The sequence below is a fragment of the Choloepus didactylus genome, chromosome 11 (assembly GCF_015220235.1).
Source record: "Choloepus didactylus isolate mChoDid1 chromosome 11, mChoDid1.pri, whole genome shotgun sequence".
In the NCBI taxonomy this organism is placed as follows: domain Eukaryota; kingdom Metazoa; phylum Chordata; class Mammalia; order Pilosa; family Megalonychidae; genus Choloepus; species Choloepus didactylus.
The window spans coordinates 79,246,473-79,272,363 of record NC_051317.1 but is presented as its reverse complement, the minus strand read 5'-3'; the positions used below and the strand labels follow the sequence as shown (position 1 = coordinate 79,272,363).

General features: G+C 42.6%; 1 protein-coding gene across 1 annotated transcript in view; it reads right to left on the bottom strand.

Moving 5' to 3' along the window:
• SNX18 (sorting nexin 18) overlaps nt 1–23,174 on the bottom strand; it is a 35,519-nt gene extending 12,345 nt beyond the window's left edge. Inside the window, 8 exon segments of the mRNA XM_037799158.1 lie at nt 21,310–22,066; nt 22,068–22,106; nt 22,108–22,164; nt 22,166–22,195; nt 22,197–22,253; nt 22,255–22,311; nt 22,313–22,372; nt 22,374–23,174. Coding sequence (XP_037655086.1) covers nt 21,310–22,066; nt 22,068–22,106; nt 22,108–22,164; nt 22,166–22,195; nt 22,197–22,253; nt 22,255–22,311; nt 22,313–22,372; nt 22,374–22,964 — 1,648 coding nt within the window. The 5' untranslated portion in view covers nt 22,965–23,174.
• Between the last annotated feature and the right edge of the window lie 2,717 nt (nt 23,175–25,891).

The following is a 25,891-nucleotide window of genomic DNA, read 5'->3' as shown; positions in this document are numbered from 1 at the left end:
AAACGAAAGAATCGGGAGGGAAATTATACAATATAGTATAAGGTGAAAAGCGGTCACTGCTGGGATAAACAAAGGATCTTATAACACTCATGCGTAGGGCAACGGTTTGAAAAGAAAATAATACATAGAAGTGATCCGAGGGAAAAATATTTTTGAATGGGGATATAAGTAAACACAATGAAATTGTTTCTTGGGCTAAAAAAGAGACTTTAGCTGCATCTGGAATAACATATGGTCATATTAATATTTTATTATAAGAAGAAAATGCAGGCAAATATTAAAACTTAAGATCAAATAAGAAGGGGCTGCCAACACAGAGCAGTGTGAATATACTCTTCTTAGGAAAAAAAATGACCAATCCAAGTACTAATGTTTCTAGTTCAGAAGAAAATACCATTTACAAGAAGATAACACATGAAAGAGTGCAGTCTCTAAGTTACACAATAGAGAAATAAATTCTCCAAATGTATGTGAAGTACAAGAAATCTCAAAGTGAGGCGATATTCACTTGTGGGTTTACACCATCACTGTGGCCCCGAACAGACAAAAGTAACCCAGGCCGCCCTGCAGACACCCACCAAGCCTCATAGCACGTTTCAACTGTTCTTCCTGGGGAGTTCAGAGGAAGGCCTGGGGTGGGGGTGGGGGTTCCCTCTCATCAAAGGGCTTATGTGCCAGTTTGAATGTATTATGTCCCCCAAATGCCATTATCTTTGATGCAATCGTGTGTGGGCAGACGTATCAGTGTTGATTAGATTGTTATTCTTTGATTAAGTGCTTCCATGAAGATGCTCCCCACCCAACTGTAGGTGATAACTCTGGATAATTTCCATAGAGGTGTGGCCCTGCCCATTAGCTTGGGTCTTGATTGATTTACTGGAGCACTTTAAAAAGAGCTACACAGGCCCAGATGCTTGCTACAGCTAAGAGGGACACTTTGAAAAACGCGCAGGAGCTGAGAGAGGAGCTGCAACTTAAAGAGACATTTTGGAGATGGCCTTTGAGAGCAGACTTTTGCTCCAGAGAAGCTAAGAGAGGACAAACACCCTAACAGCAACTGGGAGTGACATTTTGAAGAGAAGCTGCAGCCTAGAGAGGAACATCCCAGGAGAAAGGCATTTTGAAACTAGAAGTCCAGAGTGGACACCAGCTAACAAAGAGTGGCTTCCCAGCTAACAAAGGTTTTCTTGATGCCATTGGTCATCCTCCAGTGAAGGTACCCGATTGTTGATGACTTACCTTGGACACTTTATTGCCTTAAGACTGTAACTGTGTAACCAAATAACCCCCCTTTTATAAAAGCCAATTCATCTCTTGGTGTTTTGCGAAAAGGCAGCATTAGCAAAGTGCAACAGCTTACAAGTTGAGAATGAATTTTCTGGTGACCACTCTATCTAATTATTTAATAACTACTTTAATTAGTTTCGCAAATTATTAGAATTTATCCACAGGACAGAAAGTTCACTCAGAATCAAGAACCCTGGAGACTTTCTTAACAACAAACTCCAGTGCTGACAAGATACCCACTGGGGAAGGAGAGAAGGGTAGAGTTTGTTCACAGACTTTTGTTTTAAGAAGTGAAAGGGCTTTAAAACAGTTTTTTTTTTGGTATAATTCTCTCAGTTTACAAACACGAACTGAGGTCCAGAGAGGCTAAGTCACTTGCTCAAAGTCCCACAGGTAATTCATGGCAAAGCCCAAGTTCCAGCAGCCTGCCAGCCCTGGCACTTTCCATTTTCATTCCATGCAGGGTTTTCCTCATTCTGGAGACCACTTTACCCTCCCTGCGGTATATAATAGGTGGATCAGTGTGTTAAGATTTCAGATGGAGACCTAACCTGCTATACCGCACTGAAAAGGGTCCCTCCCTTTTCACACTTTTAGGGTTAAAAGGAAAACTAAACCAGTACTTTTACTTTGCTTTAGGATGTTATTAAACAAAATCTCCTGGACTCCTATGGCATTCTTAGCTGACTCTGAATATGCAAAATTCCTAACAGTGTTCATTTTTATATTTATTTTTATATTTACATTTATTGTAACTGTAATTGTCCAGGCTTAAAGAAAGGCACTTTGCCCCACTTCTCTGGCTTCACCAAACCAACGTCTTAAATTCACTCCTACCTCCCTCCTACTTTATTATGTGTATCTGACCTTGCATGGTTTTAAAACAGACTCAGTCTGGAAAGTGCAAAGCATGAAATAACTACATCCTTGTTTATAATACACACACATTTAATTTTTGAGGGATTATGTTAATCATATTTGTAATGAATACGGAATAACTGAAACAAAAGAATATAATCATATTTAAAGTTTCCTTAATATTTCCTTAAAGGGCTCAAACATGAATATTAAGTCATTTTATAAATTAATTATGTTCCAGGAAGTGAGCACCATTTTCAAATGTGTCACATTATTTATACAGCATACCATTATATTATTTCCATTGGTAAACTGGTTTTCTAAAATGAGAGTAGTTGGGCTCTGGTGCTATTGAGTCAATCAGTACATATTAAGAACCCCCTGCAAAATGAACTAAGCACACTAGCAAATGCTGCTGCATTACACTAAACATACTGTATAATTTTCTTCTGCTTCTGATTTGCAGGGAGAAATAATTTTCCTGGCAACTTGTGATCGAGCACAATGAGACGGGAAAAAAAAAAAACAACACAAAACACATACACTTCACTGCCTCAGGCATTTTAATCAGAGTGAGCCCTAAACTCTGTTTAAGAAGTTGTCTAGCACCCAGGGGACTGAATCTCCTTGACAATGTAGAATATGGCTCTCGGGGAGGAATGTAGACCCAGCATCGTGGGACGGAGAACATCTTCTTGACCAAAAGGGGGATGTGAAAGGAAATGAAATAAGCTTCAGTGGCAGAGAGATTCCAAAACGAGCCGAGAGGTCACTCTGGTGGGCACTCTTACGCACACTTTAGACAACCCTTTTTAGGTTCTAAAGAATTGGGGTAGCTGGTGGTGGATACCTGAAACTATCAAACTACAACCCAGAACCCATGAACCTCGAAGACAGTTGTATAAAAATGTAGCTTATGAGGGGTGACAATGGGATTGGGAAAGCCATAAGGACCACACTCCACTTTGTCTAGTTTATGGATGGATGAGTAGAAAAATAGGGGAAGGAAACAAACAGACAAAGGTACCCAGTGTTCTTTTTTACTTCAATTGCTCTTTTTCACTCTAATTATTATTCTTGTTATTTTTGTGTGTGTGCTAATGAAGGTGTCAGGGATTGATTTAGGTGATGAATGTACAACTATGTAATGGTACTGTAAACAATCGAAAGTACGATTTGTTTTGTATGATTGCGTGGTATGTGAATATATCTCAATAAATGATGATTAAAAAAAAAAAAAAAAAAAAGAAGTTGTCTAGCACCCCGCAATTTTCCCTCCTTAAGCCCTTCTCTTCCATCTCCTCAGGCCCCCACAGGGCTGGCTGGTTGTTCGAGGTGCCCACAGCTACCCAGTTCTGCTTCTGCACCTGAACTTTGCCTTCCTTTCCTCAACCAAATCTCTTATTCTCAGTATGTTTTGTTCCCCTTCAGACCAATTACACAAAAGGCCCAGTCACTAAGCAACAGGAATCCAAAGGCTAAATTTTCTCCCTTAAAAAAAAAAAAGAAAAGAAAAAAGCACCTTATTTAAGTTTGAAATCATGAACATGCCAAAAACATTAATTAGAGTTTCTGCCTTCCTAGGTCCTTCCCCAGAAAACCGAAGTCATGGTGTGAGGGGCAGAAGAGAGAAGAGGATACAGGCTAAAAGGGCAGCAAGGACAGCTGAGTAGAAGCTGCTTAAAACCAGACGTGGCCAGCCTGTTTTTCCTCATTCCTGGCACTTGCAAAATGTTGAAAGAAAATGCTAATTTGGTCACTGTGGCCTATTTCCTTCTTATCCTCTCATCACTAGTATCCACACCCTCTCCTTCTCCACTAACCTCTTTCCCTCCCCTTTCCTTCCTCCCTTTTGGTCTCCACCTACTTGTTGATTGCCCTTTCCCTCCAATGCTCCAATTTCTCCTCTTTCATATTCTTTTGAGTAAAACTCTCAAAACACAAAGGTCAACATCCACCTACAAAGAGAAGTAGGTTGGTTCTCCACTAGGCAAAACAATCACACATGAGCACCTGCTCCACACTCTGAACATCTCATTTTCTCCTCTTTAACCCAGAGAGGAAAGCAATTATCACCCCTATTTTCAGAGGTGGAAACTGAAACTTAGGGAAGCCAAGCAATTTTACTAAAGGTGCAAGGCTGCGTGTGAACCCAGGTCTGCCCAACTTCCCAACCAGGAGGTTCCTTTGTACCGGGCCCAACCAAGGACTGCCTCACTCATCAGGATTTCCAAGCCCCATGGATCAGCCTCAAAACACAGGACCCAAAACCTGCACCCCTAGCCCCTCGGAAGTGGACGGTCTCAGGCATGAGCACCTCACAAACCACCTCCAGGCCCTAGAAATTCTATTCTTTGATCAAGTTATATATACTAAGTGGGCTCCAGATTTGGACCATATTAATAAACTCTGGAGGGTGCAAATATTAATAATGAACTCAAGTCAGTGAGAGCAGTGTTTTGAAGGGACTAAAAGTCCCTAAAGCCAAGAACTATCAAAAATCAAAGACAAATTAATTTAAAATTCACTTTCAATGCATAAATATAATAAATGACAAAGAGAGCTGGTTAAGCCATTTTAAAAAGGAGGGAAGAGGTTCAGGACAAGAATATAAATTTCAAAAAGGGAAAAAATAAACCTGGTTGCTTAATGATGAAAAAATTAATCATTTAAAGAATTCAGGCATTCGAGTTTTGGTTTGGTCCTGAAGATGTAATAAGAAGTAGTTTGTTCTAAGTAAAAGCCTTGTTATAGCCTAAGCAGTTCTTATAGTTTCATTCAGTAATTGCCAAATGTTTAAGGGCAGAAAGACATTTAATATGAATGAGAACATTAGTAAGTGTAAACATCTTTAAATGTATGATCATTTTTACTATGTACATGTATCTGTACTATTCAAGTTCTAAAAATGAAAAGAGGGAAATTACATGATTATATCTCTTGTGGCTTACTTGGTAAAACAAGTTGTTCACTGCCAGGAAATTCTGTATCTGTAAAGGTTCTTGTGTTTTCAGCTTATATTGAATATTAAGTATTATGATAAAACTACTAGGGGGATAGAGTCACAAGAATTCTGAAAATATAATATACTTTTAGTTCAGAAGAATTTTTGGATACAATGATGGAAAATATTGATTTGCTTTTGGCCAAGCAAATACAGATGAAGACTTTAGAATTTGAGACTAGGAACAAAAGCAGGTATTGTTCCTTTTCTTAATAAAATGAAACAGAAAGAATATCCTTGCTAATCATGAACAAAATAAAATTTCTAAAAACAACTGATTTTGCAAAGTAAAATCCGTATGTTTTAAATTCAGAGAAAATAATTGATGCCAGAGGTCTGGTTTCCTAATTATTTTATCTGAGCTATGTGCTTCAATATTGGTCTGTACAAAAAAAGTAGCATTAGATATATCTGCAAGCTGCCAGCACTTTGAGTTCAGTTGACCTTTTGTTTCACAACAGACTTTTTGTTGTAAGCAGAGAGTGAACTTTGGAAAATACCTTTAATTAAAGTTAAAGCCTTAGTTTCTTTTTTTCTAGGAAGATAAAGGGAGATAAGGTAAAGTGAATCTAACAGATGCTGACAAGACTCTCTATGGGCCAGGAAGGGACAAAATTTGGTTATTTTATAATGTCTAGTTTTTAAAATTTAGGACTGAAATTGTAAACTTCATTGTCACAAATTGCTACTCAAACTATGGTGGTACTAGCAATGAGCAGCACAAGCCTTAATCATTTCTCCTCAGCACACGTCAGAGGATTTTACACTAGTAACTAATCATCTCTAAAAGAGGTGCCCCGTTGTGCCCCCACAACTGGCACTCCACGCCCCATTATGAACACTAAAGCCTTCGCAACAATTCCTGAATCAGCTGTTCTAAATCTAAGCCCGTCCCTCACCCTGGTGAACTGCAGCTTCCTCATGCTGGCAGGTGGCAGATGTCCAGTGGCTATGAGTCTACTCTGGCCACATCTGGAATTCTTTGAATTAGATCACAAATAGAGACAAAACAAAGCACCCAAAATTATATTTTAAGTTTAAAATACGTCACAAAACATGGAAACTTATATATTGCCCTTGCTGACAATATTTAGTTAAACATGTCTCACTACAGACAATAAGTGGTTTTTGTAAAAACAAAAATGCCAAAATAACTAGATACAATAAGAGGCCCAGGGATAGGATTTTAAGACTCCCTTCAGCCCCACTCTTTGTTTCCTTCTAATCCTGCTCTTTTTTTTTTTTTTACTTTTTATTTTGAAATAAATTCAAACATACAGGACAGTTGCAAAAATAACACTAACCCCATACACAGAACTCCAGCCTACCCCAACCCCCCTCCACCGATACCCAGATCTACCAACTTTAATATTTTATCACTTTGCCATTTCTTTATTTCCCTCTCTCCCTCCCTCCCTATCATCCATCATCTATTGCTCTGTCTTCTGAACATATGAGAGCAAGTTGCACACACCCTTGAACAAATAATATAATTCACATATACATTTCCTGTGAACAAGAATATTCATTTATGTAATCACATGAAGTGTAGTTAAGAAATTCAAGAATCCTGCTCCTCTTCTTAACCTGCCTTTTTCTATCATTGGCATCACCACTTTCTATTGCCCAAACTTAAAACCTCAAAGGTACTGCTAGACACCTCCAGAGGGCTGTCCCCTCACTAAGTCCTGCCCCTTCTCCTGAGCTGGTGTCTCTCGCTCCCCCACTGCCTGCTCATCACAGAACACAGTCAACAGGAGCGACTTCCTGAGCAGTGCCCTGGGGAAGGCCACCTCCAAGAACTCATAGTTTACACTTCATGGCTCAGTTCCTCATCTGTCAAATGAGGATGATAAAAATACTTACTTCAAAACCTTCTGTGACATTTTACTGAACATAAAAATATAAAAATACAAAGCACAGTGCCTGGCACATAGTAAGCCCTCAAAACACTTCAGCTCTTTTTATAATGATTAAGACGCCACTGTTCAGTTTAAAATCTTTAGTGGCTAAAGAATAAAACTCAACTTTCTAGCAAGCATAGTATTCATTATAGTTTAAAGAGCATCACTCTCAAGCCAAGGCAAAAAATCAATTCAAATCCTGGCTCTCCTTATTAGCTGTGATCCTGGAAATCACTTAGCTTTCCTTATCCTCAGTTTTTGCAGCCATAAAATGAAGATTATATCTCCTAAGGGAGTTAATAGCTAAGAATAGATGCTCAAAAATTTAGATAGCTTCACCATACAAGATGGTTACTCCATTTTATACACGAGGTATCTGAGGCTGAGAAAAGTAAAGTTCACGGCCCAAGGTCACACAATGGAAGTGGCAGATCCACCTGGTTGTGGAGCCCATGCTTGCAGCCACTCTGCGGTCATACCCACCCCTGGATGGAGTAAAGGTACACTGTATGCCTAGAACACTGCTAGTCACATGAGTACTCAACAAATGGTAGCAATTACCATTTACTCTTACTCCTCCAACATGCTCTTCCTTTCTTTTTCTTAAAAGGCCAGATAACAAATATTGTAGACTTTGCAAGCCAAGAGGCAAGATTAAGGTTATTATGTCGATACTTAAATAGCCATTTAAAATGGAACCATTTAAAAAGGTAAAAACTATTCTTAGCTCAAGCACTCTAACTAAACAGGTAGCTTAGCTGGATTTGGCCTGGGGGCTGTAGTTTGCAGACTCCTGCCCCAAGCCGTCTCCACAGACTGTAGTCGGCAGGTCACTGGACTTGTCCCTGTCCCTCACCCCACTCCTGGAGGCAAGCAGATCTCTCTGTCTTCTCCTCCCCACCCCCACTGATACTGACTGCCATAGTTTACTGCAAGAGCTTCCCATCTTGCCCCACTCCAAGCTACACTTTCCTCCCCGCCACTAGCATCTGTCCATCTAAAGTGCAGACCTGCCTGACCAAACCAATACCCTGCTTGACCTGTGATGTCCCCTTCATTACCTCCAGCAGGGCTTTTAAACCCAGCAGCACAATAAAATCACTTGAGGCGCTTTTTTAAAGAATGCCAATGTCTAGGCCCCACGCCCCTGAGATTCCAATTCAATAGGTTTAGGGTGAGACCCAATTTACAGTTGTAACCACACCATGGCTATTCTGATAGGCAGCTGGATTTACCCCTGGCTTTGCACATATAATTCTCTTTGCCCAGAATGCCCTTACCCTCACTGCCTGCTTGGCACACTTCCAGATGCTTTACAAAACTCTTCTTAGCCTGACAGTGGAAGAAGTCATCCCTGAACCCTCCTATTCACTCCCCAGAGTTAATTACTCTCTCCCTCTGTCCTGTTTCATACCACAGCACATCTTGGTGATTCTGAGACCTACTCTTGTCGGTCTCCTTCATTGACCTGAGCAGTTCATGAGAGCACTGGGCACCCAGCAGGCACTTAGTAACTGTCTGGTGCATTAAAGTGAAATCTTTTCCCCTACACTTCAAAAATCAGCTACTACATGTTTATCAAATCTATCCTATGGTATTTCCAAGATCAAGAATGTACTTTTCACCTCTGTTCCTCCAAATGTCAAAATACAGCCCTTTTCCAAAGAGGGAAACCAAATGCTACCCACCCACGCGCCTCACACAAATTTAGAATTATTCTCCCTCCTCTAAACTTCCATGCACTCTCTTTACTCTCTGCACTAAGTAAAGTCAACCTTTTATTTCAATTCTCTGTGCACACATCTTTCCTCCCTTACAGAACTGTACCCTCCATGAGGGAAGTTACCTACTGCTCAACACCTACTCACTGCTTTGCTTATCCAAGTCAATAAATAAGGTGAATACGCTCTCTGGATCTTATGCTCCACATTAAGCAAAAGGAGTCCCAGTGAAGCTGATAAGAGCTTTGGGGTGTTTGGGGTTATGATAATTATTTAAAATTGAGAGTGATGATGACTGTACAACTAAGTGACAATAATGTAAGACACTGACTGTTTATCTTGGACAGAAAATATGCTATGTGAAATTAGGAACCCCCTACTTAATAAGTCGAGCCCTCGATCCTGAGGCTTGCTCTTGTGGCTGTAAAGGGAAGGCTAAGTCTACCTATAATTATGCCCAAGAGTCACTTCCAAAGAACCTCTTAGGTTGCTCAGATGTGGCCTTTTTCTCTCTATGCCCAACTCTGCAAATAAATTCACTACCCTCCCCCCTATGTGGGACATGACTCCCAGGGGAGTGAGTCTCCCTGGCAATGTGGGACACGACTCCTAGGAATGAGCTTGGCCCTCGCATCAAGGGATTGAGAGGGATTGAGAATGCCTTCTTCACCAAAAGGGGGAAAGTAAGGTAACAAAATAAGGTTTCAGTGGCTAAGGGATTTCAAATAGAATCAAGAGTATATCCTAGAGGTTTTTCTTATGCAAGTCTCAGCTAGATATTCCAAATGGCCACAGTAAGCCAAGCGCTAATCAAAAGTAGTCCCCAAAATACTAAAGAATACCTATCCAAGCCCTAATCAAAAGTAGTCTTGAAAATACTCAAGAATACCTAGGTCCCTATGTGAGACTCTATAAAAGTTTCACTAAGTTTATTTCTCAGAAACTTATATCATCCAGAGTGTTCCTATGCCAGATAAGGCCCAAAACCCAGAGGCAACAACCTCTTCAAGAACATCAACATGCGTCTTTGTTGCTCAAGATGTGGCCGTCTCTCTCTAGCTAAGCCAACTTGGCAGATGAAATCACTGTCCTCCCCTCTACATGGGATCTGACACCCAGGGGTGCAAATACCCCTGGCAACAAGGAAAATGACTCCCGGGGAGGAATCTAGACCCAGCCTTGTGGGATGGAGAACATCTTCTTGACCAAAAGAGAGATGTGAAATGAAATGAAATAAGTTTCAGTGGCTGAGAGAGTCCGAAAGGAGCCGAGAGGTCACTCTGGTGGGCACTCTTACGCATAATATAGATAACCCTTTTTAGGTTCTAATGAATTGGAATAGCTAGTAGTGAATACCTGAAACTATCAAACTACAACCCAGAACCCTTGCATCTTGAAGACGATTGTATAAAAATGTAGCTTATGAGGGGTGACAATGTGATTGGGAAAGCCATGTCAACTAGACGCATACCACTTTCCCATAATGTTGACATCCCTTTTCAATATGAACAAGTTAGGGTGGTCACTGCCCAGATATCCCTGTAGACTGAGAAAGTGATCAAATGAGAGGGAGGGGTAGCAACAGACAAGATAGGATTTAACAAAGGATTACTATTATGGTTTAGATGTATTATGTCCCCCAAAACTCCATGTTCTTCAATGCAATCTTGTGGGGGCAGATGTATCAGTGTTGATTAGGTTGGAATATTGGATTGTTTCCATGGAGATATGACCCACTCAACTGTAGGTGATAACTCTGATTAGATAATTTCCATGGATGTGTGGCCCCTCCCATTCAGGGTGGGTCTTCATTGACTTACTGGAGTACTTTAGAAATAGCCACAAAGGCCCAAATGCTTGCCACAGCCACAAGGGACACTGTGAAGAACACACAGGAGCTGAGAGAGGAGCCAAAACACAACCTAGCACCAAGCAGACACCAGCCACGTGCCTTCCCAGCTAACAGCAGTTTTCTTTCTGGATGCCAATGGCCTTTCTCCAGTGAAGGTAACCTATTGTTGATGCTTTACCTTGGACACTCAATGGCCTGAACGGCCTTAAGACTAAAACTCTGTAACCAAATAAACCCCCTTTATAAAAGCCAATCCATTTCTGGTATTTAGTGAAATGGCAGCATTAACAAACTGAAACAATTACAAACAATGAATCTTTATATAATTTTTTTTTTTTTAGTTTTTAGGGTATTAGACTAGCTAGAAGGAAATAACTGATGTGGTGGAACTGTAACATATCACATTCTTTGAAATTTGCTCTATAGCTACTTGGTAAATTGTATTTTGAAAGTTATCTTTCTGTATATATTTCACAATAAAGAAATAACTGAAAATTGTGGAACTGTAACCCATAACATTCTTTGAAATTTGCTCCATAACTACTTGTTAAATCATACTTTGAAAACTATCGCTTTTCTGTATATATGTTATATTTCACAATAAGGAAAGGGGGGGGGGGCAGTGAAAAAAAATAATTAAAGCTTACCAAAGAGGAAAGAAGTACACACACACACAAAGAGTTCAAGCACCAAAAATTAATAGAAAGTAAAATCATGCAGTACATAAAATTAATTTTTCAGGCATATAAAATAAAGCATTTTCAAACTCCCTCTCCTCTCTCCAAAGAATTCTGGAAAGTCATTTTACAGGTACAGAAGTCTAAGACTTTTAAATCGCTCACATGTTAATTAATGTCTTCATCCATCCATAAAATATATCCAGATCCTATCATCTTTATTTCCTGTACACTTTTAAATTCTGTTATCCATCATCATCAGAATAGAAAAACAAAAACACTATAAATTACAGAAGACAACTACTTCAAAATCAACCAAGATATACTTATTGAGTGCCTACTTCATTATCTTCATTAATTAATCCAACACTTTCATTAAGCACTTATGCATATATGTAACACTGAAGTATATATTCTTCATACCATATTAAGCACTTATGCATATATGTAACAGTGGAGCATATATTCTACATACTATATATAGGAACATAAAAACATGGTCAGCACACACTAACCAATCACTGAGTGTGCTGGTTTGAACGTATTATGTCCCCCAAAATGCCATTTTCTTTGATGAAATCTTGTGGGACAGACGGATTAATCTTTTTGATTAGGGTGTGATCTTTTGATTGAGTGTCTCCATGGAGATGTGACCCACCCAACTGCAGGTGATAACTCTGACTGGATGATTTCCATGGAGGTGTGGCCCCACCCATTCAGCGTGGGTCTTGATTAGTTTACTAGGGCACTATATAAGCTCAGACAGAAGGAGTGAGTTTGCTACAGCCAGGAGGGACACTTTGAAGAATGTACAGAAGCTGAGAGAGTAGCTGCAGATAAGAGAGAGTTTGAAGACAGCCGTTGAAAGCAGACTCTTGCTCCAGAGAAGCCAAGAGAGGACAAATGCCCCAAGAGCAACTGAGAATGACATTCTGAAGAGGAGCTGCGGCCTATAGAGGAACATCCTGGGAGAAAAGCCATTTTGAAACCAGAACTTGGAGCAGACACCAGCCATGTGCCTTCCCAGCTAACAGAGGTTTTCCGGACACCATTGTCCATCCTCCAGTGAAGGTACGCGACTGTTGATGCGTTACCTTAGACACTTTATGGCCTTAAGGCTGTATCTGTGTAACTAAATAAACCCCCTTTTATAAAAGCCAATCCATTTCTGGTGTTTTGCATTCCAGCAGCATTAGCAAACCAGAACACTGAGCAATGCAGAGTCTTCATCACACCATTTAGCATTATATCAGCTGTAATTACTTGGAAAAGGATCAAAGGTGGACACTCCAAAGAAGAAGGACTGGATCTGAGACTTGGCTGTCTGTGCATGTGTTGGGAGTGTGGGGGGGAGAGGGGGTTGAGGAACTGAATGCAGGATCCCAATTCAGAAGGATTAAACTAAAGTCCTGATTCACCATCCCCATCCCTGTTCCACTCACAACCTTCCCCATCTCAGTTGACCGAAACTCCATTCTTATTGTTGGTCACGCCAAAAACCAAAACCATGACAACTTGTCTTTCTTTCATGTTCCACATGGGATCCTTCAGGAAAACCTACTGATTCTACCTTTAAAATATATCCAGACTCAGACCCCTTCTCACCACTTCTGCTGCCCCCACCCAGGTTCAAGGGACCATGATCTGATTATAGGTGTAGTCTCCTTCTGTTCTCCCTGCTGCTACCCTCGACTATCCACAGACTATTCTCAACACAGCAGGTCAAGTTGAACATCATTCTTTGGCTCAAAACCCTGCAATGACTTCCATCTCACCAAGGCTTTTATTCCAAGTCCTGACAACAACCTACAAAGCCCTACAAATGTGACCTCCCATAACCTTATCTACCAATAGGCTCTTAACTCCAATCACCTGGCTTCCTTGCTGTTCCTCAACATGCCTGGCACAGGCCCACCCCCAGGCCTTTCCTCTGGCTGTAACCTCTGCCTGAAAAGCTCATACTCCAGATACCTGCTTAGCTAACTCCCTCACCTCCTCCAGGTCTCTGCTGAAATCCTGACTTCTCAATAAGGCCTACTTTGACCATACTTTTTAATACCTCATACTGCCTCCCACACCCTCCTACGCTGCTCCACTTTTTCTATTTTCTTCAATACCTACCATACTCCAACAATCTTCACAATTTACCTACTGTGCTTGTTTTTCATTGTGTGTCTCCACCTTCCTAGAAAGTAAGGGTGATGACCTTTGTTCTGGCCACTGATACAGCCCTAGCATTTTTAAAAGTGCCTGACCTATGATGGGCACTTAAATATTTGTTGAATAAAATCAAATTTTTCTTTTTAAGGGTCCTATGAATAAATCTAATGTTTTTAGCTACCCTCTCTAATCGCTGTCTCCCTACCTGCTAAATAATATATGAACTTTATTTATCTAGAAAAGGAAAGGCAAATCACAGTGAGAGATTAAAAAAAAGTTCTCAGAAAAGGTATGGAAATGGTATGTGGGCTAACACTCATTCAGAATAAAGTTAAATCAAACTATAAATACAAGATCAGTATTAGATTGTTTCTATTTTTGGAAGATAGACAGTATTTAGAACTCAAAGTGCAGGAGGGAAAAGCCATCACAATTTATCCCTTTGGTGGCCCTGTTACATCCCTCATTTGGGTCAGAGAGAAGTCGCCCCAGCTGCCCACTGCATCTCAGCTTTAGAACACCTGGGAGCCAACAGGCGCAGGTGGCAGTGGCCAGGTATCAATCACTCTCACACTGGCAGCATCTGAGGGGAAAGCCCCCACGCATGTTTGCTGATCTGAATTAAACGTGCATACATTTCCCTTCACGTCAACTGATAAAGATTTTCATGCTCTCAGATTATAAAATTGCATAAGTAGATAGAACACTACTAAAACCAGCCAAGAAAGAACATCTTAAATGTTTACTGTCTACATAAGAGGATTTTAATTTCAAGGCAGGAATGATGCTATTAAAAAGAAAAAAAATCAACCAACAAAATGGTACCTAGGTAATCATTAACCTCATATTTACAGGGAGGAAACTGAAGCTGGATGTTAAATGATTTGTACCAGGACACAGTAATTGGGCGAGGAGGAGGTTTGCAGGAGAAAATTCACATAAATTCTCCCATGTGAACACCAACAAACTACATTTATCCCATTATCCCATTATCCCATTATCGTTACTATTAGGTGTGCAATGCAACAAAACCTTACTAAAATATATTATTTAATTTCTGTATCAGTGACTCCCTGGGCTTGGGTACTTTGCCTACAATTTCGGTGGTGAAGGGCTGCCGGACGATAAGAATACTGGAAACACCTTTTAAAAGACAGCACCTCTCGTTTTAAAAGCACCTTTCTACTCTTCAAAAATTAAAGTTAGTGAGCAGCTATTATGACCCGTAACATTTAATCCTCATGATGACCTTGTGAGGAAGTGTCCGGACTTTGCCGTTGAGAAGACTGAGGCTCAGAGAGTTAAATAATTCGTCCAGGGCTCTCCTCATACCCACATACATCAGCGAGATTCCAGGGAGGTTCATGGACAGGCCTGCTCCCACTGCACCGAGACTGCATCCCACTGCCTTGCCTCACTCAGCCCCCTCCTCAGACCCAGGATAGCCCCTTCCAGGTGGGTTTGGCCTCCTCTGGGCCCTTCACATCCTGGACAGGATGTCTGGACCTGCACACTGAGTTGCTACAGCTGGTTTCCCTGTTGCCCCACTAGTCAAAGAACTCACTGAGGACCAAACGGAGCCTGTACAGCCCTCCTGCAGACACCAGCAGAGTAACTAGAATCTAATCTGCATGAATAAACGTGGTATGACAAATGGTACAGGATACAATCTCATCCAACAGAGCTAATCATTACTTACTAATTTACTTGTGCCATTTGATTTGTGATAATCACTTAGTTAATGATGTCAAGGAGCCTCACAAAGAGATGACAAGTTAAATCTAAGTTGATATTAAAATTTTACTTTAAAAACACTTTGAAACAACCTAACAACTGATTTTCCTTCAGCCTAAAGAAAGGAACATAGTTTAAGGTAAACATCATGTTTGTAAGCGAATTTATACCTTCTTCCGCTCATAAATTTGTCCGTTGTTTGGGTTCTACCATAGTGTTTGGAAATCCTAAGGCGACCATTCAGAAACCCATGCAGATAACATTTCTAAACAGAGGAAGGTCCAAGTGAGTCCACAATGCTCCGAGAGTGACTGGAAGAACATTCATGGCATGTGGGTTCCCAACCTCCTTTCAGTCCTGCTGGGATCAGTGTGACCTACCAGCCTTCCCAGCGGGATTGTGATGAGGGCTCCAGGGCTCAGACAAGAAGTCTGAGAAACCAGTGACAGGATAATATAAGCAGAACTCACACCCAGCTTATGCCAACATCTTGGCCAGTCACAATTGTGTTTTAACCAAGGAACTGAGTCACCTACTTCCAAAGCCCCAAAGAATTACCTTATTTTCACTACAAAAATACATACTGGGCCAAAGATTAAGGCTAGAACTGAAGTCTCCTTAGAGCAGATGGGAGTGGAGGTAAGAGAGAGGAAAAAGAGGTGAAATTCCAATGGGGCTAAAAAAAACAGGTGCAATTAATAGGTGCAATTAAGATGGGGCTCAATAGCTTCAATTTCCAGCCCAAATGTTTCAAAATGAAGATGAGTTTGCAAACAGCCCAACTTATTAGAACTTTTCTCTGTATTCCTGGCACCACCTCTCAGGGCTATTTTAGCTGCAGGAGACTGGGGAGCAGATAAAAAAGGTCTCACTACAGCCCAGCCTTACCTTGCGTGCCCTGCCAGGACTCTGGCTATCTTTAATTAATGTCTGAGGGACTAAGACTAACCCTCCAAGTGGTGAAAGGAAGCACAATGGTGAAATTCTACCCAGTAAGATTGATAGGCCTACTACTAGTGTACTATTCCTGAGGTCGTGGGGCTACTTTTTGTTGAAAAGAAGCCTCCACCTGGAACATTTACAGAGAGCAATGGAGTAGATTCTGCATATTTAAGAGTACAGAAAACAGCACTGCCTGACTGTTTATTTGTCCAATCCTGCCTCTCTGTTTCACAAAGCTCAGTCTAGATTTTATCAACCATTTTTATATGATTTTACACTCTTTTTCTGGAATAATGAAATTTCACTCTAACTCCACCTATCCAGTGCATAGCCATAAACAAAGATGAAATCAACACTTCTCATAGTCTCTTACAGTCTCTTTCACAATATCCCCCAAGAGATAAGCCTAAAGCTTTTAAACCATGACTCGCTGCCATCCAGATTTAGCTTCACTAAATATTATACTAGAAGTTAATCACATCTTTGGAAGCAAAACAGTGTGTGCTAAGAAACTGACAGTGAATTATATTCTATATACTACCCCAACCTTACCAACATCAGCATTATAAAGGCATACTGCAGGCATGGGATGATAAGGAGGAGATAAAAGCAACCACTTCAAGAAAAGAAAATTGAGACCACCGGGTTACAAAGTTCATCAGTGATAGATGGGTGTGTACTGCCCAGCCAGGGATCAACACACGGCCTATAAACAAAGAATTTAAGGGGCTCCTGTTTAGTCAAAGCAAAATAGGAATACATTCAATCAGATTCCGAATTCCCATCTGAAGTGCTACAAACTATAGCAAGCTGCCTTCTTCCTTCACCCTACTCCATTCATCTAAATAGGTCTGTTGATCTAAGACCCCATTAACTGATGAAAAGATTAGAATTCTAGAATTTTCTTCCAGCTGAAAGAACCATATGTTTTTCTTTCTTCCCTTTTGTAGAAAGTACTTACACCAAAACCATTATTAAGCCTAAGCAATGGTTTTGGTACTAGGTATAGTTGGTTAAAATGGCAGTCCGCCACATTTAAGAGTATTTGAGTTTTCCACCCTGATTCTATAACTGATTCCTCATAGGACTCAGACATCCATTTGGAGACCAGTTGCATTTTGTGAATGGGATATGAAGGTAGAATGCAAAGCCGCTGAAACACTACTCACAGGCTGAGGGCCTGGGACATTCTATGAAGAGGGATCTAGCAGGGCCTGCTGCTCCTTCCAGTTTTAAATCTTAAGCCTATATAGGAAGGAGGGATGCCATGAAATGACCAAGTAAAAAGAAAGCTACCTGGAATATACTGGAAAGTACATTAAACAATAATTTGCTGGAGAAATTCATGACATAGTTAAACTATGGTCAACCTTCTAGTACAGCTCTGTCCAACAGGACTTTCTATGATGATGGATATGTTCTGAATCTGCTGTGGAACATGGTAGCTGTTAGCTATTAAGTGCTGGAAATATGGCTAGTGTGACTAAGGAATTGGATTTTTAACTTTAATTTTAATTAACTTAAATTTAAATAGCCACATATGACTCACAGTTACACTACAGTACAGGTCCAAATCAGTACAGGTCTAGAACACTCTAAAACCTGAATGGTCATAACAGTCTTCTGGATAAGAAAAAAAGCTCAGAAGAGCTTAATGTTCCTTTCCTTTCTCCCAGGAATTGAGGAAAAAATGTCTAACTCTCCTTCTTAACTGCTTTTGTAACTAAAAGGCACTTTCTACCTCATCTGAATGTTGGCTTCTGTGCCAGTTTGAATGTATTATGTCCCCCCAAATGCCATTATCTTTGATGTAATCTTGTGTGGGCAGACCTATCAGAGTTAATTAGATTGTAATTCTTCCAGTGTTTCCATGGAGATGTGCCCCACCTAACTGTGGGTGACAACTCTGATTGGATAATTTCCATGAAGGTGTTGGCTTGCCCATTCAGGGTGGGTCTGAATTAAATTACTGGAGCATTACATAAGATCAGACAGAAGGAGCAAGCTGCTATGGCCAAGAGGGACACTTTGAAGAAAGCACAGGGGCTGCAGATGAGAGAGAGTATGGAGAATGCCACTGAAAGCAGACTCTTCCTCCAGAGAAGCTGAGAGAGGACAAATATCCCAAGTGCAACTAAGAGTGACATTTTGAGGAACTGCAGCCTAGAGAGGAACGTCCTGGGAGAAAGCCATTTTGAACCCAGAACTTTGGAGCAGATGCCAGCCACGTGCCTTCCCAGCTAACAGAGGTTTTCCAGACACCATTGGCTATCCTCCAGTGAAGGTACCCGATTGCTGATGTGTTACCTTGGATACTTTATGGCCTTAAGACTGTAATTGTGTAACCAAATAAACCCCCTTTTATAAAAGCCAATCCATCTCTGGTGTTTTGCATTGTGGCAGCATTAGCAAACTAGAACAGCTTCCTAATTTATTTTAGAACACATGAAATGTAAAAGTAGTGGAATTGTTTTTCTCTAAAAACAATGAGAACTTAACAGGTAAAATAATCCTTCTGAATTTTTTTTTTTAAATTTCTCCCTAAGTTGAAGAATAATTTTTGGACCAAAAATGTACAACAAAACGGTTGTTTAAATTGCTAAGGTTTTTATCTATTTTTTTTAGTCTGTTCTCAAAAGTCAGCGTAAGACCTTTGATGTCATTATGCTCTGAGATGTTGGAGGAAAAAACAACCTATAAACAAAATCCCCAAGTGCTCAGACTAAGAAAGATTCATTCCAATAGCAACTGCGTAGTTAAGGGAGGGAAAAAATTGAGCCGCTCTTTACAACCACAAGTCATTAACATGCTTAAAAAAGCTTTAGCCTAGTTTATGATATTTGTCTCATCGGTATTCCTAAAATTCACCAACAATAGCAACCCTGATTAATACTAGTTGTAAGCAATTGCTTTTAGTAATTTTTATGTACGGCAAACTATAGCTTTAATGTTAGTTCATTCTAAAGATAAGTCACCTAGGGACACAGGCTCCCTGTACATTACACACCAAGGTACAACAGAAACAAACTACATTGAATATCAACTGGTGTCCTTTCTGAAGTTCCTAGAGATTATATTTAGTGTCCTTGAATATGTTTCAACAACATAAAACAGCCCTAGTTTTAATGAAGGAGGCTTTTCAAATCCCAAGCAACAGGCAACAATTTCAGTCCTAGGATTTTCAAAAAATAAACTAGGTGGTTGAACAGACTAAGCAGAATACTGCTGTAAATAAAAATAGACCTTAGGATAGACACCATATCTTTTCTAATAAGTAATTTCCACAGGAGGGCACTTGACAAAGTTTGCCACCATAATTTTTGGGTGTATTGCCCGAACAACAGCGAAATACAGTGAATGAATGGAGTCATCCTGGAGTGGGAAGTCTGTGTCAAGGGGTTCTGTACTTGGCTCTGCCCTCTTTTGCATAAACACACAGAAATATGTAAAAAAACAAAAAAAAAAGGTAGCAGCAAGGATCCAGAATGATGTAACACAATGGAATTTAAGCAAAAAGTCCTATATTAAGGTCTTGAAAGTCATTTCCACTAGCACCAGCCAGTAAGTCAAGGATTCATGGCAAGTTTTGCAAAAAGAAAAAAGACGGTGAATGTAGAAGCAAGTACAACATAAGTGGCAGGGACATGGGTGCTCAAAAAGCTAATTCAATCTTAGGTGTCATTTACAAATTTCCAATTGCTGAAAAAGTTACTATTCTCAACTAAAGTTAGTACTGCAGATGTTTCAGAGTACACACATCTCAGCAAAGGTAACGACACATCTCAGCAAAGGTAACGACACACTCAAGGGATCTGTAGGAGCGCCCTCCACCCCACCCCCCTCCTCAGTAGGTCAGAAGACTAGTCACACATTTGGAAGGGGAAGGAGAAAAGCAGAGGGGAAGGAAGCAAGACTGCTGTCTCCAAATGTCTGAGGGGTGACATGTGAATAAGGAATAGCCTTATTTTGTGTAGTCCCAGGGGGCAAAAAGAGATTCAAGAGAGGCAAATTTTAGTCAATTCAAGGAAGAATATCTCAAAGATCCCGGCTGTTCACAAATGCACTGGCACACCTGGAATTGAGGGACTTAGGACTGAAAGCCTCTGGTGGGGAGGCTAGACCTGATGACCTGAGGTGGTTTCCACCAGCCAGCACACAAAGTCCGATTAGATGACTTCTTCCTCCCACTCTCCCCCCACACTGGACAGAAGGCTTCCACAGGCAAGACTGCCTCCCTAATTCCAACACCTCCCCCGGGTCTCATGACATTACATCATTATACAAATTAGTAAGTAACGTTAGGACAGGCATTACTGCTCTAATTTACTGTATTAAAATTTGTTTTGCAAATTTTGGTGCTTTAACAAAAGTTAGGGTCACTAATAACAAAATAATAAAACAACTAATAATTAACAATAAAACAATACTGGAAAGACTCTTCTCAGATACTCAGATTCTATACACTATGTAGTTTCCCTACATTATTTTCCTAAATAACATTCTTAATTTTGGTCTGCTAATAGATTTCAAACTAAAAATGATTAAGCTTACAGAAATTCGTTTTCTTTAGACTTCCTGAAATTAGAGGGAGCCTTTTACCTCATTTTTACAAAGGCTGCAAACAAGAAGCCTGTTCAGGAAGTTCCTAAGTTGCCCAAGATAAATTCTTCTAGAGGTGTGGAGGCTGGGAGCCGACTTACCTTTACTTGCAGATATGCATTTTCCCCATTATTTCCATGCCTTTCAAAACCCATCACAAGTGCCACTGCAGTGTTCAAAAGGATGCTTAACAAGGTTCGCCTTCCCATTTAATTCTATTCTAGTCTCAAGATTACAGACTGGAGACGCTAATTACTCAACTACTCAAACTCTAAAAAATGATAGCACTGTCATAAAAAGTGCTCTCAGAAAATTCTCTGAAGAGTACTCACTCCCTGTCTGGAAGGCACTTTAAGGATGCTACCAGCCCGACAATCCACCGGATGCTTTAGGGAAAGGGTCTAGCTCTGCACATCCCTGCTCAATTCCCGACCGGTAGAATATTACAGGAAACTGAAAGCGGTACTTCTTTCGAAGTCATCCCTTTAAACCTGGAAAAAAAAAACAAAACAAAAAAAACCCACACACACCCACATATTCAATATCATTTGCTCTAAAGGTCAAGCTTTACCTTTTTGCACGTGGATGATGTCCGGGAAGTTGGCCAGGTGCCCCTGATACAGCGCTAACAGGTCCATGACCGGGTCCAGGTCCTGCCTGGGTTGCTCGGCGAACAGCTCGCCGATGGCGTCATAGGCATCTCCGGTGAAGGCGATGGCCTGGTTCAGGCCCACCGAGAAGGCCTGCTGGTCCAGCTCAAAGGCCTGGCTGAGGCCGCGGAAAGACTGGCCCACCTTCTGATACTCCTTCTTGAAGCCTGTCACCTGCTTGCGCGCGAACTCGTTGGCCGTGTGGTTGAGCTGCAGCGCGCTGTCGTCCATCTTCTTGGTGAAACACTTGAAGCCGTCGATCTTACTCTCCACCTCCTGCAGGTCGAGGGCGGCAGCGGGGGGCGTGCTCAGGGTCAGGAAGAAGTTGGCGCCCACCATCTCATCCTTTTCGGCCTTCCTCTTGCCCTGTTTCCAGGCCTTCTCGTCGGTGCTGCTGGGGCACGTCAGGAAGTGCTGGAAGACGTCGCACTGCGCCAGCACCGGGTGGCTGGCCATGTGGTTCATCCACCAGATCAGGCCCTTCCTGCGCTTGGAGATGAAGTCCTCCTCGAAGCGGCCCGTGGCCTGCTTCTCGGGCAGGTGGGGCACCGAGATGACCGGGAACTTCTCGGCCAGGCGCGCGTACAGCCAGTCGAAGTGCTTGTAGCGCCGGTGCACGGGCACCTGCGTGTGGGTGGGCACCAGCTTGTAGGAGATGTAGCTCTTCATGCCCTTAAAACTTGGTCTGCTTGGTGGGGTCGTCGATGGTGCACTGGAAAAGGGTAGGGGTTCTCCTGCCACTCCGGACCGTAGGGCCCCAACACCACGCACAGCTTGTTCCCCGTCCTTCACGAAGCCCGACGCCTCTGCCGAGCACGAAGGCCTCCCCACCCGACTTGACGAAGGTGGAGAAGCGGTTGAGGTTGGCGGCTCACGGTGGCCGAGCTCTTGGCCCCCGACGGGTGGTGCTGCGGGTGGTGGCGGGGGCGCCGAGCCGCCGCGGGACCCCAGCGACAGGTCAGAGCGCGTCGACAGACGGTAGCGAACCGGCCACGCCGACCCCAGACGACGAGCCGTCGAGGTCCGGGTACGCGCCGCTGCCCAGCGCACCCGGCTCGTCCGCCACCGTGGAGCTGTCGTCCCACTCGTCGTCCCAGTCATCGTCGCTGCCCTGGCTGGCCTGGTAGCCGCCGCCGCCGCCGCCGCCGCCGCCGTAGAGCTGCTGAGGCGACGGCTGCAGGGCGCCCCCGCCGTACGGGAAGCCCGCGCCCAGCGGCTGAAAGGTGCTCGGCGGCGGCGCCTGCTGAGGCTGAAGCAACGGCTGGAAGGCGTCGGCCGGCGGCTTGAAGGAGGCGGGCGGCACCGCGGGCAGGGGCTCGAAGCCGCCGGGCGGCACGTTGGCGTAGCGAGCCGGGGCGCCAGGGCCGCCGTCGCCTGCGGGGCTGGGCTCGGGGGCGCGGATCACCTGCACGTACGAGGCCGGGAAGAGGCCGCGGTCGCCGCGGCTGTTGACCCCTTCGAGCCAGCCCTCGATGTCCTGCTCGCTGCACAGGCTCAGCACCTCGTGCTCCCGCAGTGAGATCTCGCCGGGGTTCTCGGACCTGAAGTCGTACAGCGCCCGGGCGCGCAGCGCCATGGTCCCGGCGCCCGGGCAGGAGGCCCCTGACTCCCGCCGCCCCGAGCCCGGGGCCCGCCCTAGGGGCCCCGGGTGCTGCCCGCGCCCTGGTGCGCCGACTGGACCACAGAAGACAACAAGCACCCTAGAACCCCGGCCCGCCGGTAGCACCCGCCCGCTCGGCTCTCGCCTTGCAGAGCCAAGTGCCGCGCTGGGCCGCCACCGCGGGCCGGGGGCGGGGCCCGCGGCCTCCCACGTCCTCAGATGAGCTAATCCACGGCCGAGAGCCGCGCGCCAGGCGAGAGCAAGCGATGGCCGAGGCGCCGGGCCGGCCGGGTTCCGCGGCCCCTACTGCCCCCTCGCGGCAGTTTCTGGGCAGTAGGGTGCCAGGGTAAGGGCGCTGCGGAGAAAAGTTGCTACGCACTGAGAAATTTTGTGGGGTTTCAAGTTAAAAAACTCTTCCTCGAAAACAAGGAAAAGAGTTGCATTCCTGATAAATGTTCCCACTCTGAGGGCTCAGTGAATACTCCTTAGAATGACAACCCATATGTCCATTTTGCAAACGACTATTAGCAATTTGCACTAAGACGACAGACAAGATGCCTGTGCCAGAGGACTGTACACAGGGCAGCTCAAGTTCCTCTTCTAGTCATTGGAGCCTTTTGTCAAGGAGGGGAAGAGATTGACAAGAGCAAAGTTCGGGCCATGTAATTTGACAAAATAATCAGCTGGGATGCATACAACATAAGCGTTCTAGAATTTTGCATGTATCCCTTTCTCAGAAAGATGAATTCTCTCCCGTAGTGCTGTGAATGAGAACTCAGACCTCCGAGCCGGCTTCAAGATTCGAATCTGCATTCTGACACTAAGTGCTGCGTGACCTTGAGCCTATCATATAATTGAGCCTGCGGTTGCTGTGGGGATTAGATAATTTAATCCTCATTGTACAGATAAAGAAATGAAGCACAGCGAGATTAATATATGGCAACTGTTGTACATGGTCAGCTCAGTTTAAGTATTTGCTGTTGCTACTTATTTTGGAAAGCAAAAGCCCTGTCCTCCTTCACAAAGAGAACAGGGGTCCTAAAACCACAGTTCCAAAGTGTGTGCACGGGAAGGGACCCAGTGTTCCCAGCCGTACACCTGATGTCAGACCAGTGGCCTCCCTCTCCAGTCATCTCTGTCTTACTAAATTTATATTATTTCTGATATAAGTAGATCAAAACTCACTTCCTGCAAAATTAATCAAATCCATACTTTTATAGTTGCCTTGTTTCACAACTTTTCCTTCAGTGCATAATTTGCACAAAGCTTTTTGTTCTCATAATCCCCTCTTATTAAGTCTAGCCTAATTATTCCTTTGAAGACATCTCTAATTGGAATTCAGCATACATATGTCATTAAATTCAGCTTGTCCTCTGACCTGTTTCAAGCAAATCTGGGAAATGGGCCAGAAGAGTATACAATTATTGTAAGGGCTGTGGTATTTAAGCATCCTGCACAAAACCACCAACCCAGTATACGGGAATTCCTCCCACAGTGTTTATTTCTAATGCAATTCAGTAAGCAAAATCTAAATTATATCTTTAGCTGAGAATTCTGGTTATTTATGACTGTTCTCACAATAAGTAACATGAGTCATTGAATTTCAATGTCAACATTTTATGTGGTCAGAAACATAAGTCAACATTAACTAAAATCTAGAATATAATTTATATTACTTATTAACTCATGAGCAGCAATCCTATAATATTTAAGGTGAATACATTTAGTTTCATCCCTACTATTCATGTGGTGCTTACTTTTTAAGTTTAAGTGTTAATTACAGTGTCATGAAACTTGTAATGTTCAAGTTTTGAAGCAGGGAGATGGAAAATAAATTTCAGAGATGAAGATTTCAGGAGATGGAGGTGATGGTTTTTATAGACTGGTTGGGTGGTTTGCAGAAGCAGTAGTTCAGGAACTGTGGATGAGAATCTGAGGTTGTTTGTAGCACCTGTACAGGCACCTGCAGGCACTTGTGCATCACCTTTTTGCAATCTGATGGGAAACCTTTGTGCTTGGCCAGGATATTTGAAGGGCAAGGCAGGCTGTGCTGGTGTAGGGCCCTATAGCTTCAGGTGAGAGGAAAATTCATTTCCCTTGAGGCATTTTGGGTCCCTAGAAAATGTACTCAAGTATGTAAAAACTTATAACTGTTCACTCAGAGAAGTAAACACGGTAATGCATTTTTAAAAGATTTCTTTAGTAAATGGATCATATTACCCATAATTTAATTTACACAGTCATCATTATAACCATCAATGCATTCATTATACTTTTGTAAAGGAAAGTTCTCAAACAACTGCATTTTCACACTTCTCTTGGCCTGAGAGGCCTTAGGTGGCCTGGCCCCTGACTGTCTTTTGAATCTTCTCTCCCATTGAAGGACGCCACCTTGAGCTTTCTTTGTTATTTTTGGTATAAACCAAGCACATTTCTGCCTCAGGTTTTCCATTGCTGTTCTCTCTGCCTGGAATCTTCCTCTCCCATAGATCCACCATGCTGCACCTTTACTTCATTTTGAACCACTGTGGCTCCTCCAGCCCCTCTTCCTTCTCTCTCGGAAAACTGGGAAGTTCTACATTCAGATAGTGTTCCCATAAGACAGAGAGAGCCTGGCTCCTTTAGTCGCCGACCCCCATCAGACTTTGTGAGAAGAAAAATAAAAAACCTTTGTGAGGCTAAGCCGAGATTGCACGGTTTGTTTTCTGAAGCAGCGGGCATTAATTACCCCAATACTCTCCCTCCCTCCCACCCCCTTCCATCTTGAAGCCTTATTTTTCTTTGTAGTAATCATTACCTAACATAAACTAATACATCTGTATTTAATATTTTATATGAGAAGGTAAACCTTTTGAAGACAGTGAGTTTGTCCCCAGCGTTGAGGATACAGCAATGAACAAAAT